At 45.4% G+C, this 16,851-nt stretch overlaps 2 protein-coding genes across 4 annotated transcripts; one reads left to right on the top strand and one right to left on the bottom strand.

The window, feature by feature from the left end:
• The first annotated feature begins 1,117 nt into the window (after window positions 1-1,117).
• LOC115202435 (zinc finger protein 180-like) lies at window positions 1,118-6,462 on the top strand. Of its 3 annotated transcripts, XM_029766571.1 has the most exons (6): window positions 1,118-1,268; window positions 1,447-1,718; window positions 2,059-2,313; window positions 4,088-4,224; window positions 4,643-4,739; window positions 5,173-6,462. In XM_029766571.1, exons 3-6 carry the CDS (start codon window positions 2,094-2,096, stop codon window positions 6,384-6,386), a joined length of 1,668 nt encoding a protein of 555 aa, XP_029622431.1. In that variant the 5' UTR covers window positions 1,118-1,268; window positions 1,447-1,718; window positions 2,059-2,093; the 3' UTR covers window positions 6,387-6,462. The 3 variants fall into 3 exon arrangements, with proteins under 3 accessions (XP_029622431.1, XP_029622429.1, XP_029622430.1); XM_029766569.1 differs by having other exon boundaries at window positions 1,447-2,313; XM_029766570.1 differs by lacking the exon at window positions 1,118-1,268 and having other exon boundaries at window positions 1,370-2,313.
• Window positions 6,463-10,157: 3,695 nt separating this feature from the next.
• Window positions 10,158-16,263, bottom strand: LOC115202427 (uncharacterized). The gene is made up of 4 exons (XM_029766562.1): window positions 15,869-16,263; window positions 15,252-15,394; window positions 14,908-15,019; window positions 10,158-14,708 (listed from the first exon to the last, which is right to left on the bottom strand). Exons 1-4 carry the CDS (start codon window positions 16,182-16,184, stop codon window positions 12,085-12,087), a joined length of 3,195 nt encoding a protein of 1,064 aa, XP_029622422.1. The 5' UTR covers window positions 16,185-16,263; the 3' UTR covers window positions 10,158-12,084.
• Window positions 16,264-16,851: the final 588 nt, after the last annotated feature.

Below are 16,851 nucleotides of genomic sequence, written 5' to 3' on the forward strand. Positions count from 1 at the left end.
GCGTCACGGTGGGAATCACACATGCAGAGGTCATCTGTTCACCTACTCTGCGTCTCACAAAGACAGACGGCGGTTGGAACCAAAAATCTCACATTTGGACTCATCAGACCAAAGGACAGATTTCCACCAGTCTAATGTCCATTGCTCTTGTTTCTTGGCCCAATCAAGTTTCTTATTATTGTTGGTGTCCTTTCGTAGTGGTTTCTTTGCAGCAATTCGACCATGAAGGCCTGATTCACACAGTCTCCTCTGAACAGTTGATGTTGAGATGTGACTGTTACATGAACTCCGTGAAGCATTTATTTGGGCTGCAATTTCTGAGGCTGGTAACTCTAATGAACTTGTCCTCTGCAGCAGAGGTAACTCTGGGTCTTCCTTTTCTGTGGCGGTCCTAATGAGAGCCAGTTTCATCATAGCGCTTGATGGTTATGCGACTGCACCTGAAGAAACTTTCGAAGTTCTTGACATTTTCCAGATTGACTGACCTTCATGTCTTAAAGTATTGCTGGACTGTCATTTCTCTTTGCTTATTTGAGCTGTTCTTGCCATAATATGGTGTTGGCCTTCCCTGTGGCTCAGTTGGTTGAGCATGGTGTTTGCAACCCAGGGTTGTGGGTTCGATTCCCACGGGAGGCCAGTACAAAAAAAAAAAAAAATGCATGAAATGAAAATGTATGTATTCACTACTGTAAGTCGCTCTGGATAAGAGTGTCTGCTAAATGACTAAAATGTAAATGTCTTTTACCAAATAGGACTATCGTCTGTATACCCCACCTACTTTGTCTCAAACGCATTAAGAAGGAAAGAAATTCCACAAATTAACTTTTAAGAAGGCACACCTGTTAATTAAAATGCATTCCAGGTGACAACTTCATATAGTTGGTTGTGAGAATGCCAACAGTGTGCAAACTGTCATCAAGGCAAAGGGTGGCTACATTGAATAATCTCAAATATAAAATATATTTTGATTTGTTTAACACTTTTTGGGTTACTAAATGATTCCACATGTGTTATTTCATAGTTTTGATGTCTTCACTATTATTCTACAATGTAGAAAATAGTAAAAATAAAGAAAAACCCTTGAATGAGTAGGTGTGTCTAAACTTTTGACTGGTACTGCATGTGTTCCAGAGTAGAGAGTGTTCCAGAGTGGAGACTGTTCCAGAGGAGACTGTTCCAGAGGAGACTGTTCCAAAGGAGACTGTTCCACAGTAGAGAGACCCACAGTAGTAACTGTACTTGAATACTGGCAATGTCTGCTGTTGCAGGTGGGAAGATGCAAGTTAGTTACCTGAAAAATATTAAATCTCTCAGTGTTCATCTTAAAGTGCACCAAATTCATGCATTTAGCTGCTGATATTACTTTTTTGTTGGCAGCGGTTCTCTTCAACCCACACTTTCATATGAATCTACAATCGATTAATATATATATTTTTTTTATTACAGGATTGATCAGAATTGGCCTATGTTGGTGATATGACTTCTTCTTTTATGGACTCGTCGCACAGTGCTTTGTGTGACGCATTGAGTGATGGCTGAGATAAATTGCTTCCCGTGTACATTTCCTGACAATTTATACACAATAAATAAAGGTCGTCTTTTTTTAACTCGAATAAGGTAACGTTCCGATGAAGAATGTCCCACTACCCGACCCGTTGGTTTGTTTTCGGAAGTACATTCTTTGGGGTGGATGCTTATTGTGTTAACTGGCTAGCAAAGTAAGTGCCGAGCCAAATACCATAGCCTTGCTTTCTCTCAATACCACTGGTATTTGTATTTATTCGAATAGCCTCATATACAGTAAATGCTACATCTTATATCTCGAAATTATAAACAATTGCATTAGGTAGAGACCACAACATCCAACAATAACGTTTGCTAGCATGCTAACACAGACAAAAGTGGTTTAGTTACCTGTATCTTTGCTGCTAATTTTAGCGATTTTTCCTTTTGATATACGGAATCGTAACACTGACCAACCTGAACAAAAGTAGCTAAAAGTTACGATCTCATAACTGTAGCTAGCTGCTCATAGACACTTTGCCATGATGTCCGCAGCCATCATAACTTTCCAGTCTCAGCTCTCCGGAGTCATGGAGACGGTCCTTAAGTCAGCTATGTACGAGATCACCAGGCTGGTGGAGGATAGCTTCCTCAAGGAGGTGTCCCGGAGCCGGGAACAGGTCGAGTCACTGAAGACGCGGCTGCAGTGGTCGGAGAGGAACAGAGAGGGAGGCCAGAGGGGGAAGTGTTGGGACTGTGGGAGAGCTGGCAAGGAAGGTGAAGAGATAAGCTTAGGAACTTCACAGACAGGTGAGAAGAGAGACATCTAACGACACAGTACCAGTCAAAAGTTTGGACACACCTACTCATTCAAGGGTTTTTCTTTATTTTTACTATTTTCTACATTGTAGAATAATAGTGAAGACATCAAAACTATGAAATAACACATGGAATCATGTAGTAAGCCAAAAAGTGTTAAACAAATCAAAATATATTTTACATTTTAGATTCTTCAAACTAGCCGCTTTTAACAGCTTTGTGTAACCGATGTGAAATGGCTAGTTAGTTAGCGGTGGTGCGCGCTAATAGCGTTTCAATCACTGACGTCACTCGCTCTGAGACTTGAAGTAGGGTTTCCCCTTGTGTTGCAAGGGCCGCGGCTTTTGTGGCGCGATGGGTAACGATGCTTCGTGGGGTGTCAGTTGTTGATGTGTGCAAGGGTCCCTGGTTCGAGCCCGGGTTGGGGCGAAGAGAGGGACGGAACCTACATTACATTTGCACACACTTGGCATTCACTCTCAACCAGCTTCACCTGGAATGCTTTTCCAACAATCTTGAAGGAGTTTCCACAAATGCTGAGCACTTGTCGGCTGCATTTCCTTCACTCTCTGGTCCAACTCATCCCAAACCATCTCAATTGGGTTGACGTCAGGTGTTTGTGGAGGCCAGGTCATCTGATGCAGCACTCCATGACTCTCCTCCTTGGTCAAATAGCCCTGGAGGTGTGTTGGGTCATTGTCCTGTTGAAAAACCAATGATAGGCCCACTAAGCGCAAACCAGATGGGATGGCATATCGCTGCAGAACACTGTGTTAGCCACGCTGATTAAGTGTGCCTTGAATTCTAAATAAATCACATAGTGTCACCAGCAAAGCACCATTACACCTCCTGGATGCTTCCCGGTCGGAACCACAAATGTGGAGATCATCCGTTCACCTACTCTGCGTCTCACGAAGACATGGCAGTTGTAACCACAAGTCTCAAATTTGGACTCACAAGACCAAAGGAAAGATTTCCACCAGTCTAATGTCCATTGCTCGTGTTTCTTGGCCCAAGCAAGTCTCTTCTTATTGGTGTCCTTTTAGTAGTGGTTTCTTTGCAGCAATTCGACACACAGTCTCCTCTGAACAGTTGATGTTGAGATGTGTCTGTTACGTGAACTCTGTGAAGCATTTATTTGGGCTGCAATTTCTGAGGCTGGTAACTCTATTGAACTTGTCCTCTGCAGCAGAGGTAACTCTGGGTTTTGCGACTGCACTTAAAGAAACATGAAAAGTTCTTGAAATTTCCTGGATTGACTGACCTTCATGTCTTAAAGTAATAATTGACTGTCATTTCTCTTTGCTTATTTGAGCTGTTCTTGCCATAATATGAACTTGGTCTTTCACCAAAAAGGGCTGTCTTTTGTATACCTCCCCCACCTTGTCACAACACAACTGATAGGCTCAAACGCATTAAGAAGAAAATAAATTCCACAAATTAACGTTTAATAAGGCACATCCTGTTAATTGAAACCCGACTTCAACTGGAACGAGTAGGTGTGTCCAAACTTTTGACTGGTTTTATATACATATATATATATATATATATATGAGTGGCAGGCTGCTGTATTGTGTACCTTTCATACTTTGGTGATCACTGATCAGACAGTATTGGTTTAAGAAAAGAGTCAAAGTCATGGGTGGTGGTGGCATCTTAATAAGATGTTTCCTTTCCTTCATCTGATGTGAGGAGACTCCGTTATCCACAATGTTACTTTCCTTTTACTCCAAATTAAATGTTATCTTTGTTTACCTGTGGCCAGGTGTGGAGAGGGGGCGTGGCCTGAAGCAGGAGAAGGTACCAGGGGAGGAGTGGAGCAGCTGTGGGGGCGTGGCTGGGGAAACAACCTTCAATGATCTGGAGGAGGCTGAGGCCACCAGCCCTAGGAGAACCTCTGAGGTAGGTAGGGGACTGACTAAACTCATGGAGGCTGAGGCCACCAGCCCTAGGAGAACCTCTGAGGTAGGTAGAGGACTGAGTAAACTCATGGAGGCTGAGGCCACCACCCCTAGGAGAACCTCTTGTATCTAGGGGACTAAACACCTGTGAAGAGTGGAGTGTTACAGAAAGTTCAGTTAGAAATGTTATTTTAAAGGATATATTAGAACAGATCAGTCTGTGAGGAAGAATTGGGCAGCCTTCTTCAAACCTCTCCTCATATTTGAACTCTTCCAGTTCTGGGCTGCAGAAAAGTTGTGAGATGTCTGGGTGTCCCAGAGGAGAGTCCTGAATAGAGAACCATCATGTCAGCTCTATTCAGTCACTGTCAGTTTATCCATCATTTAGTCAGAATCAACTCATTCATTTCGTCTGGCAGTCCACAGAGGTCGCAGGTCAGAAGCTGGACAGCCTGCTGAAAGAGGAGGCTCTCCACAACACTGAGCTACGGGAGAGATGGGATTTCTGCCTGGATGGTGAGTTGAGGAGTTTACCACCAACATAACAGACAATTGCCTACCTTTTATGATGATGAGAATGATAACAAGAGTAACTTTTATAGTATGCTGTGTCATTTCAAATGTATTCATTATTACACATGTCAACTTGAAACTGTAAGTACACATTTAACATTCATGTTACTCTACTACTGTTTCTACTATTGCCAATGCCTTAAATCACGTGTCAAACTCATTCCACAGAGTGTCTGTGGGTTTCGCTCCTTCCTTGTACTTGATTGATGAATTAAGGCCACTATTTAGTAAGGAACTCCCCTCACCTGGTTGTCTAGGTCTTAATTGAAAAGGAAAATCAAAAACCAGCAGACACTAGGCCCTCTATGGAATGAGTTTAACACCCCTTTCTTAAATGTTAATGCTTCTAATGCCTCATGTACCCTGTGTTCTTCAGAGGCTGATGGTTCAGATGTCTCTGGGCCCAGTAAGAGTTTTATTCAGCAGGAGCTACAGCAGTGTCAGGATGAGTGGGGATCCAGTCTAGACCAGAGGCCTGAACCACCAGGCCCCGAGAGAGACCAAGGGAAACCCATTGACCCTCTCTACCGTCCCCACTACAGCATGGAGGAACTAGGGGGTGACTTTGAGAAGTCTGGTTATGGCAGTCCTAGTAGTGGAGGCCATCTTCTAGACATGGAAGGGCTGGATAGGCTTCCTGGTTCTCCGTCTCGTCTGGGGGCGCTGAGCTACGGAGCTGTGGGTCACTACCAAGTGAACCTGGGGGGGTCTGAGGGGGGAGACCATCACCATCGCTCCCACATGCCTGGCCCCCATCGGAGCCGGAGGAAGCAGGTGGGGTCGCCAACGCCATCACCCCACCCGGAGGTGGGAGACCTGAACTGCCTGTTGATCAACGAGGAAGGGTACCTGCAGGACTCCAGTGTCTTGTACCCTGAACACGGTGTCGCAGAGTCGGGTAACAGAGCTGGCCACAGGGGGCTAACCTCCATCTACTCTGGAAGCTCAGACCACAACAACACAGAGAGCCTGTATGATGCCGCTGATGACTTTGGACACTCTTTAAACCTCAGAGATCGTTCACAAGAGCAGGTAACAGGAGGAGCGGGGAGCCGTCATGCCTGCAATCAATGTACCATGAGCTTCCCAGACTCTGGTTCCCTCAAGGCCCACAAGCAGACACACAAAACGGGGAGAGGGTTGAGTTCATGGTCTGGGCCTCCGTACTCCTGCACCCAGTGCGGTAAGACCTTCACCCAGGCCTGTAACCTTAAGGTCCACCAGCGGGTCCACCAGGCAGAGGGACTCCACCTCTGCAGCCACTGCTCCAAGGGCTTCACCTCCTTCTCCGACCTGAAGAGGCACAAGTGCAGCCAGACGACAGACAAGCCCTACTGCTGCTCCGTCTGTGGGAACAAATTTAGCCGGCTCTGGAACCTTAAGCTGCATCAGCGCATTCACACGCAGGAGAAACCACACCGCTGCAATATGTGTGACAAGAGCTTCACGCGGGTGGACATTTTGAAGGTACACCAGCGCACTCACACTGGGGAGAGACCGTACTGCTGTGCTGTGTGTGGACTCTGCTTCAAACGACTGGCCCATCTAAAGTTACACCAGCACAAACACAGGCCGGATTTCCTGGCCTGAGCGGTGGTCTAGAACAGTGGTTTTCATATTGTGAGGCATGGGGTCCCCCAATTAATTTTTTATATATATATATATATACTACCATTCAAAAGTTTTGACACCTACTCATTCAAGGATTTTTATTTATTTTTACAATTTTCTACATTGTAGAATAATAGTGAAGACATCAAAACTATGAAATAACACATATGGAATCATTTTGTAACCAACAAAGTATTAAACATATAAAAGTATAATGATTTATTTTTCAATATAAATTTTGAAAGTTTCTTCAAGTGCAGTCGCAAAACTATCAATCGCTATGATGAAACTGAATCTCATGAGGAGCGCCACAGAAAAGGAAGACCCAGAGTTTCCTCTGCTGCAGAGAATAAGTTCATAAGAGTTACCTGCCTCAGAAATTGCAGCCCAAATAAATCAAGTAACAGACCCATCTCAACATCAACTGTTCAGAGGAGACTGCGTGAATCAGGCCGTCATGGTCGACATTAGATGGATTGGACATTAGACCGGTGGAAATCTGTCCTTTAGTCTGATGAGTCCAAATTTGAGGTTTTTGGTTCCAACCGCATGTGTGGGTCCCACCGTGAAGCATGGAGGAAGTGGTGTGATGGTGTGGTGGTGCTTTGCTGGTGACACTATGTGATTTATTTTGTATTCAAGGCACACTTAACCAGCATGGCTACCACCGCATTCTGCAGTGATATGCCATCCCATCTGGTTTGCGCTTAGTGGGACTATCATTTGTTTTTCAACAGGACAATGACCCAACACACCTCCAGGCTGTGTAAGGGCTATTTGACCAATAAGGAGAGTAATGGAGTGCTGCATCAGATGACCTGGCCTCCACAAACACGCGACCTGAACCCAATTGAGATGATTTGGGATGAGTTGGACCGCAGAGTGAAGGAAAAGAAGCCAACAAGTGCTCAGCATATGTGGGAACACCAAGACTGTTGGAAAAGCAAGCCAGGTGACGCTGGTTCAGAGAATGCCAAGAATATGCAAAGCTGTAATCAAGGCATAGGCTGGCTATTTGAAAAATCTCAAATATATTTTGATTTGTTTAACACTTTTTTTGGTCACTACATGATTCCATATGTGTTATTTCCTAATTATGTCTTCACTATTATTCCACAATGTAGAAAAAGAGTAAAAATAAAGAAAAACCCTTGATGTGTAGGTGTTCTAAAACTTTTGACTGGTAGTGTGTGTATGTACATACATACATACATACATACATACATACATACATACATACATACATACATACATACATACATACATACATACAGTGCCTTCGGAAAGTATTCAGACCTATTGACTTTTTCCACATTTTGTTACTTACAGCCTTATAAAATTGATTGTTTTTTTTCCTCATCAATCTACACACAATACCCCATAATGATGGGGAGTGTTGCTGCACAGCTATTTTCAGGTCTCTCCAGAGATGTTTGATCACGTTCAAGTCTTGTCTTGGCTGTGTGCTTCGGGTCGTTGTCCTGTTGGAAGGTGAAACTTCACCCCAGTCTGAGGTCCTGAGCGCTCGGGAGCAGGTTTACATTAAGGATTACTATGTACTTTGCTCCGTTCATCTTTCCCTCGATCCTGAAAAACATCCCCACAGCATGATGCTTCCACCACAATGCTTCACCATATGGATGGTGGCAGGTTTTTCTAGATGTGAAGCTTGGCTTTTTATTTTTTTTATTTCACCTTTATTTAACCAGGCAGGCCAGTTGAGAAGAAGTTCTCATTTACAACTGCGACCTGGCCAAGATAAAACAAAGCAGTGCGACAAAAACAACAACACAAAGTTACACATAAACAGACGTACAGTCAACAACACAATACAAAAATCTGTATACAGCGTGTGCAAATTTAGAAGAGTAGGGCGATAAGGCAATAAATAGGCCATAGTGGTGAAATTATTACAATTTAGCATTAACACTGGAGTGATAGATGTGCAGATGATGATGTGCAAGTAGAGATACTGGGGTGCAAAAGAGCAAGAGGATAAATAATATGGGGATGAGGTAGTTGGGTATGCTATTTACAGATTGCCTGTGTACAGCTACAGTGATCTGGCATTCAGGCCAGAGTTCAATCTTGGTTTCATTGGATAATATTGACTCTGAGAGTCTTTAGGTGCCTTTTGGCAAATTTCAAGCGGGCTGTCGTGCCTTTTACTGAGGAATGGCTTCTGTATGGCCACAACCATAAAGGCCTATTGGTGGAGTGCTGCAAAGATGGCTTCCCTTCTGGAATGTTCTCCCATCTCCACAGAGGAACTCTGGAGCTCTGTCAGAGTGACCATCAGGTTCTTGGTCATCTCCCTGACCAAGGCCCTTCTCACCCGATTGCTCAGTTTGGCCGGGCGGCCAGCTCTAGGAAGAATGATGTAGGCCACTGTGCTCATGTGGACCTTCAATGCTGCAGAAATGTTTTGGTACCCTTTCCCAGATCTGAGTCTCGACACAATCCTGTCTCGGAGCTCTACGGACAATTCCTTCGACCTCCATGGCTTGGTTTTTGCTCTGACATGCACTGTCAACTGTCGGACCTTATATAGACAGGTGTGTGCCTTTTCCAAATCATGTCCAATCAATTGAATTTACCACAGGTGGACTCCAATCAAGTTGTAGAAACATCTCAAGGATGATCAATGGAAACAGGATGCATCTGAGCTCAATTTCGAGTCTCATAGCAAATTGTCTGAATACAATTATTTTATTCATTTGCACAAATTTCTAAAAACTTATTTTCGGTTTGTCATTATGGGGTATTCTGTGTAGATTGCTGTGGATTTGTATTTATTTAATCAAGGCTGTAACGTAACAAATTTGGAAAAGTCAAGGGGTGTGAATCCTTTCCAAAGGCACTGTATATACTCAGTCCAGCTCTGAAAGTTGAAACAGTAGAATGCACAAGGTGCAATTTGGAAATTGGGTAGTGCATCATCAGTTCCTCTTGTCATGTCAGTCATTACATAACTCAGAGAGCTATTTATAACTTGTCAGAAATGTCCAGATCAACTAGCCCATGTCAACTAACCTGTTTTTCCATTTATACCTTACAAAAATATAAATAACATGCAACAATTTTACTGAGTTACAGTTCATATAAGGAAATCAGTCAATTGAAATAAATTCATTAAGCCCTGATCTATGGACTTCACATGACTGGGCAGGGGAGCAGCCATGGGTTGGCCTGGGAGGGCATAGGCCCACCCACTGGAAGCCAGGCCCAGCCCAACAGAATGAGCTTCTCCCCACAAAAGAGCTTTATTACAGACATAAATACTCCTCAGTTTCAACAACTGTCTGGGTGGCTGGTCTCAGACAATCCCGCAGGTGAAGAAGCCGGATGTTGAGGTCTTGGGCTGGCATGGTTACACTTGCGGTTGTGAAGCTAGTTGGATGTACTGCCAAACTCTTGAAAATGATGTTGGAGGTGGCTTATGGTAGAGAAATGAACAGTCAATTATCTGGCAACAGCTCTGGTGGACATTCCTGCAGTCAGCATGCCAATTACACGCTCCCTCAAAATCTGAGACATATGTAGCATTGTGACAAAACTGCACATTTTAGAGGCATTTTATTGTCCCCAGCTCAAGGTGCACCTGTGTAATGATCATGCTGTTTAATCAGCTTCTTGATATGCAACACCTGCCAGGTGGATGGATTATCTTGGCAAAAGAGAAATGCTCACTAACAGGGATGTAAACTAATTTGTATACAACATTTGAGAGAAGTAAGCTTTTTGTGTGAATGGAACATTTCTGGGATCTTTTATTTCAGCTCAAGAAACACGAGATCAACTCAGCATGTATTTACATTTTTTTTCAGTATAGGTTATTTAGCACAAAGATCTTGACAAGTTTGTCAGTCAAATAACACATGAATACACATTAGACATGGCCAAATGTATAGAATTGCAAGAAAATTAGCTTTAAAATGGCAACATTCTCTCCACCAACAAGAGCGGTGTGAACAGTTAGTGTCATGAACAGTGCTAGTGCCAATAGAAATAGACGTGTTAGATTCTGGGTTAAACTTGGAACATTGTTATACTCAGAAGGATAGTATCTAACAGTGTGGGACTGGTTTTTACATCAGAAGTTAATGGTTATCTGTAGGAGCCAGATGGCTTTGGTATGTGTAGGGGAGACGGGTGGAGATCTTAGAACCTAACCATGTCACTGAGGGAGAGAGGGTAATGTATAACTTTTACATTGCATCAGGGATCCTATGGAAGGGATCCTCTGGGAGAAGAGACACCGTCTATCAATCACTAATGACAGCCTTGAGTTGAGGAGACTCAGCCTAGGAGAAAGGGTTAAATATCAGTGCTTGTGTGAAATGTTGTCTGAATGCAGCTCTATGGACCCTTTGGGAAGAATTAAACTTGGTTAAGCTTTCCTAGTGTCCGTGGAGTCATTAACTCAAAGAATTAGAACCTAACATGTGGTACACGTTCCCCAATGCTGGAAGGGGGGGGCCCCCTGCGTGAAAAGATTTGGGATCCCTTGGTCTCGATTTTTATTTGACATTGAGAACAATTTTTTTGTGATCAATTGTTTATTAATAAGGACATTGAAAATATAAACTGTTGTAAACCTGACCATGTTTTGAATAAGAATATATGCCTTTTATATCAGGATTTCCCAAACTCTGTCCCCACGTTTTGTTTTTTTGCCATAGTGTAAAGGACGTCATGCTGCTTGCTAAGCGAGCACCACATCCTCCTGATTCGGCCCATACCGGTCTTGAACTCGGGACCTCTGCCTCCCAAACACACGTGACCGCCCTCAAGCGCCTTAGCCGATCGCACCACCTCAACAGTTAGCTAATGAGGCGATGCAAGCAGGACACTTTTAAGGCTGAGGGAGAAAAGTTTGGGAAACACTGCCGTAGATTAGACTGTCTAGGAATTGTCTGTCATGATCATGCCAACCTACCAAACATTTCAAAAGCACTTAAATGGCAGATTTACGACTTCCCACAAGCACATGAATGCCCCATATTCAAGTCTGACTAATTCTTCAACCAATAAGATTTTAGCTAGCTTGATTGCTAGCTAACTTTACTAATAATAGAATTAGCTAGTTTGCTTAACATTGACTATATGATAAAACTAGCGACATTATGCGCATTGATAAGTTTGTAATTGTCAAATTGATTTGTCATGTTTTGGAGGAAAATGTATATGGTCAGTGGTGAACTGTAACAACCTCCACAAGTAAAATTACGACTTCGACGGTTGTTCAAGTGAAACTTCCTATGCCAGACTAGATTTTTACTTACAAATAAAATGGAATAAACACATTTTAAAGCAACGACTTCAAACCCGCAGAACATAAAAAAGCATGATGTGTGACGTGAACACAGTACACCTACATTTAAACTTGGTTTTAGGCATCTAACTTTACTAATAAATAAAATAAAAAACAAATGACAACCAGAATTAGTTTTAATTAAATTAATCAACTCAATTCAAAAAAAATGTTTTTTTACATTTTGCTACATTCTCTCGCGGCATGATTCTTCCAAACAAAAGCGAATTCACAGCAAACAGAGAGAACTATTCCCTCATCACCATCTGACACCCTATTCCCTATATAGTGCTATATTTCTAGTCCAAAGTAGTGCACTATATAGGGAATAGGTTGTCATTTCAGACTCATCCCCTGTCCTCTCTATCTGTCTTTGTGTATTGTCTTCAGGTGTTTCTTCAGATGGCCAGTCTGTTTGAAGTGCTTGCCACACTCAGAGCAGGTGTAGGGTTTCTCCCCAGTGTGGACAAATTTGTGCCTCTTCAGATTATTGTAATCCAGAAAGCCCTTCCCGCAGTACGAGCACCAGTGTCTCTTCTCCCCGTTGTGCCACCTCAGGTGAACATTCAGCTCCACACGCCTCTTGAACCGCTTCACACAGAGGGAGCAGGCAAACGGTTTCTCTCCAGTGTGAACGCGGAGATGCGTTTCCATGTCGCGCCGGATGACGAAGCGTTTGTCACAGATTGGGCAGATGAACGGGCGCACGCCGCTGTGGACCATCTGCTCATGCTTAGTCAGGCCAAAGCGGTAGACAAAGGTCTTGTCGCACTTCGGACACTGGTGGCCACGCTGTTCACCATGGACGCGGGCGTGGCGGTTGAGGCCTTTGAGGTTGGGGAAGTCCTTGCCGCAGGTGGAGCAGGCAAACGGGCGCTTCCCCGTGTGCAGGGATGCGTGGCTCTCTAAAGCAGCGGCGCTGCTCAGGACGCGACCGCAGTCTGCACACTGGTTCTTGGTAAAACGTTTCCGTGGAGACTTGGGAGACTGTTGGAGCTGGAACGGTCCTGGCGGCGACCACATCGGTTGTGACTTGCGATACCGCTGCGCCTGCTGGAACGTCAGCGTGCATGGGGGGGACTTTTTGAATCCGGAGTGAGGGCTGACGGTGACAATGAAGGGGATAGGTTGAGGGGTGGAGGGAGAACGTTTCAAATTCAAAACCGCCGCGGCCGCCGAACGAGGTCTGCCGCGACGAGGGGTGGCGGAAATTACCTTGAACTGGTGAGGCTGTGGGTGAGGAGGGGTGGTAGGAGAAGGGTTCACATTCGCCCCCGTAGCCTGGTGTGGGCTGGGGGCACCGTGAGGGCTGGTGCAACGCGGGCTGGTGCGGCGTGGGCTGAGGCTTGAGGTAGACGCAGCATGAGGGCTGGGGCTGTACGACCGGTGGCGCTGTGGGGTGGAAGGCAGAAACGGTGTCTGTGTGACCAGACCTCTAAGCTCTGACCTCTGACCTCGCTGTGAGGTCTTAGTGACCTTCGACCTACTCCTCTTAGCCTGGGCTAGGGCCAAACCTCTCTGAGCCTGCACCCAGGTCATGCTTCTCTTCTTGGATTTGGACACACCTCCAACACCACCACCAATAGGTGACTGTCTGGTCAGAGAGGTCACATCAGTGTTAGCTCCTCCCTCTTCCTCACTGATGATGTGGTTACTACTTCCTTGTCCACTAGACTTGTCGTCAGCCGTCTCACCGTTAGCGGTGTCCTCTACTACATCCTGGTCAACGTGTGATTCCCTGGACTTTTCTCCTCTGTTCCACATCACCTTTGAGTAGTCATGGTCTAGAGGGGCGGTTCTCTCTCCTCTGGGTTTCTTAGCAACCACTGGAGATGGAGTACTGTCCTGGGGGCGGGGCCTTAAGCGGAGGCGGAGACCAGAGAGGATTGATTCGCGTCGACTCGACTTTCTGCCACCACCTACCTGGACAACAATCTCCTTTTTCTCACCGACAGGGGTCGTCTCCGTAGCAACAGACCTGGTCATCACAGCTTCCGTAGATGTGGCAGGGAGGGGGGAAAGCCTCTCCCCCTCATCTTCCTCCCACCCTTTTTCCTCCACCCTCGGTGGAGAGCGTCCTAGGGGTACTACTGACAACTGAGCTAAAAACGGTGTCTTAAACATCTGACAGGGGCCAGAGGGTGTGGTTACAGCAGGGGCTGACAGCTGTACAGGGGCTTCATCAGACGTCCTCTCTGGGACAGCAGGTGACTTCGGTCGTGGCACAGTGGGGGAGGGTTGCACATGCTCAGTGACCAACAACGCCTGCTTCTCAGGGGGGCCAGCAAGTTCTTCAGACAAAGTCAGCAACAGAGTGGACTGGACCGGCGTTGGCAGAGTTGCCGTGGCAACACCCGACTGCTCCAAAACTGTAGGCGATTGCGGTTGTGTTGGTGGTGCGGCCGGTGGTCCATCAGGTACAGCTGTAGGCCTAGCTGGTTGTGTTGAGGGCACTGCTATTGGACGAGCTACAGGTAGAACGTCTGTGTGAGACTGTGCTGATGATGGTCGAGGAGATCGGGGTGGAACGGGGCTGGGCTGTGTATCCTGAAGAGGGGTTCTGGGTAACCCGGAGAGGACAGGTGGCGGGCGCTCTGACGCTGCTGCTGTCAACTTTACCACTACAGTCGATTGGACCGCTGTGGTCGTTTGGACAGTTTCTTTTGACAGAGTAGTTACCGTGGACTGGGCCATTACAGTAGACAGGACAGTTGATGTAGAATGGATAGTGGCTGCTGATTGAGGAGATGCTGTCAGGTGTGATGTTGGAGACTCTGCTGCTGGTATTACCAGTGACTGCTGTTCTGCTCCAGGGGCCTGGCCTGCACTGCCACTGGTAACCTCTCTGGTCCTGGGCTGGGATGGGCTGAGAGCCTGGGGGACCTCCTGGGTGTCTTGATCTCCCTGGAGGGGGGCCTCTGCTGAGGTAGGCTGGGTGGTGGGAGGCCTGTTGACCAGGGCCCTGGCGGCTCCAGGTGGGACCAGGGCTACAGAGGGAGGGAGATTGACAGGAAGGAGAAAGGTAGAGGGGAAAGTTGAAAGGGAGAGACAGAAAGAACAAAAGACAGAGAGAATAACAGTGTAGAGATTATTATAGATATTAATAGAGCCTGGTTCTCATTCCAATACTGTTTATTACATTGTAATAAGATGTGTGATTCAGAAGCAGGTCTCCCTAGTTCCTACCTCTGCCTGGTAACTCTCTGAGAGGTTGTCTACGGACCAGAGTTGGGGGCTCTCCCCCCTCCTGCTTCAGCAGTATGTACCCGGGGGAGTAGTCATCAGAATAGTCTGCCTCCTGGGGGAGGGGGGGGGGGGGGGGGGGGGGGGTGAATGGGAAAGTCAACAAAAACTCTGACGAAGGCTGTGAGGTAAATATGTACGCTTTAATACACAAGTGATTCTAGGGAGAGCAGTGTTAAGGTTTTTCTTTTCACTGGGGCCGTCAATAACAGGTTGAGTTTAGAGGTAGATTAATTGGCAAGACAGCACCTACAGATCTGGGACTCAGGCTAGGAGCCCCGTCTTACCCAGTCCACCTCCTGTTTGATCAGTACAAAGGCCATCTGTGGGTTGTCCTCCTTGTTGTAGGCCCCACGGTGCAGCTCTGTCCACTGGTCCTCCTCACGCAGGTGCTGTTCCACAGACCGAGGCAAAGCTTGCACTGTCAGAACTGGAAATACCAGATTAGGAGAGAGTGGTTAGGAGATAAGGAAATCTAGAAATGTAGAGGTGAAGATTACAAACCAGCTGATGACATGACAACATCCTGTGTTGCAAAGTGACTAGCATTATTAAAGTTATCAGTAATTTACGAATGCATAATATAGGCTACACCTCTCAAACATGTTCTGTTTAATATTATAGTCTATTAAACATAGGTACATGAAGCACTTTTGTTAAATATTCTCAACTTTGAGCCTTCATATGCTCAGCTATATAGCTAGCTATCAGGATGTGTGATCACTTGAACGTAGCTTAGCTAGCTTGTCCAAAGGTGTATTCATTCCACCAATTCTGTTTCAAAACGTTTCTTGAAAGGGAGCAAACGAAACGGGAGGGACCTATCTGAATTTCTACAATATTTACTAATTTTAAACTCAAAACAAACTGTTTGGAGGGAACAAATAACCCGTTTTCTACTCACCACATTGGACACCAATGTCACGTTTGCCGATATGTGAGGTTGTTCTTTGACTCGGTCCAGGCTCTGCGGTTTGTCTTTCACTTTCACCCGTCGATTTCTTAGCCTTTTCAGGAGATCGAATTCTCGATTTGAGGTCCTCGTTCTCTTCTTTTATTCTAGATATTTCAGATCGCAGTTCCTCAATAGTTGTTTCGAAAAGTTGCGTTGTCTCCATGACTGCCGTCTTCAGCACCTTCTCCATAACAGAGGCGAATTGGGTTTGAAAACCTTCTTTCGCCATGTTAGCGGCGGCCATCTTCATCCCACACACACGCATATAAAATATCTTCTTCTATGGTATATTGGCGATCGCACAATTGAATCTGCATCCCGCCACCTGCTGTGCGGGATGGAAACAGAATTCCCAAAACGTGTAACAAACTACCAAACATAAAAAATTATTATAAAGATGTAAAATCCTTCAGTCCAAAAAACGTTTCGGTAGCAGCCACAATAATGTCCAGTTTCTTAGACCTCTTTGAGACTTGAGCAGCACAGTTTATAAGTGTGGCAATGAACGCCACAAAAAAAAAACATTTTTTCCACACACAGCATCTTTTGACTGGCAGCACACATTTACTACAGACTGTGGTGCTTCCACTATCATATCTCCACTAGCATCAATTGTTCTCAATTATATTAATTGCCTCCGCATAGGAGATTGATAACTTTTGCAACCTCAGTCTCCTTCACCCTGTATACAGGGCACTCGGGATCATGATCCCCACCACAAGTGCAACACCATCCTTCTACACACGTTGAAACATTGGCCAAATCCTTTACCATTCTTAGACTGCAGTGGTTTGGGGATGAAAGCTCTTACATAACCAAGCTTCACATGCATAGGTAGGTGTTCTTTATAAAAAAACAACAGTACTGACAGACTTTCTTCTTTTTCTCCATTCACCCAGCGGGTCAGACGCCGGGCACCAACCACACCAGGA

This window comes from Salmo trutta, chromosome 11, assembly GCF_901001165.1.
Source record: "Salmo trutta chromosome 11, fSalTru1.1, whole genome shotgun sequence".
Lineage (NCBI taxonomy): Eukaryota > Metazoa > Chordata > Actinopteri > Salmoniformes > Salmonidae > Salmo > Salmo trutta.

Coding starts and splice junctions, on each gene's coding strand:
- LOC115202435 (XM_029766569.1), top strand. CDS start 2,046: ATGATGTCCGCAGCCATCATAACTTTCCAGTCTCAGCTCTCCGGAGTC. Junction 2,314..4,087: donor CTTAGGAACTTCACAGACAG/GTGAGAAGAGAG, acceptor ACCTGTGGCCAG/GTGTGGAGAGGGGGCGTGGC. Junction 4,225..4,642: donor GCCCTAGGAGAACCTCTGAG/GTAGGTAGGGGA, acceptor TTCGTCTGGCAG/TCCACAGAGGTCGCAGGTCA.
- LOC115202427 (XM_029766562.1), bottom strand. CDS start 16,184: ATGCGTGTGTGTGGGATGAAGATGGCCGCCGCTAACATGGCGAAAGAA. Junction 15,395..15,868: donor TGACATTGGTGTCCAATGTG/GTGAGTAGAAAA, acceptor TGGTATTTCCAG/TTCTGACAGTGCAAGCTTTG. Junction 15,020..15,251: donor TCAAACAGGAGGTGGACTGG/GTAAGACGGGGC, acceptor CCCCTCCCCCAG/GAGGCAGACTATTCTGATGA.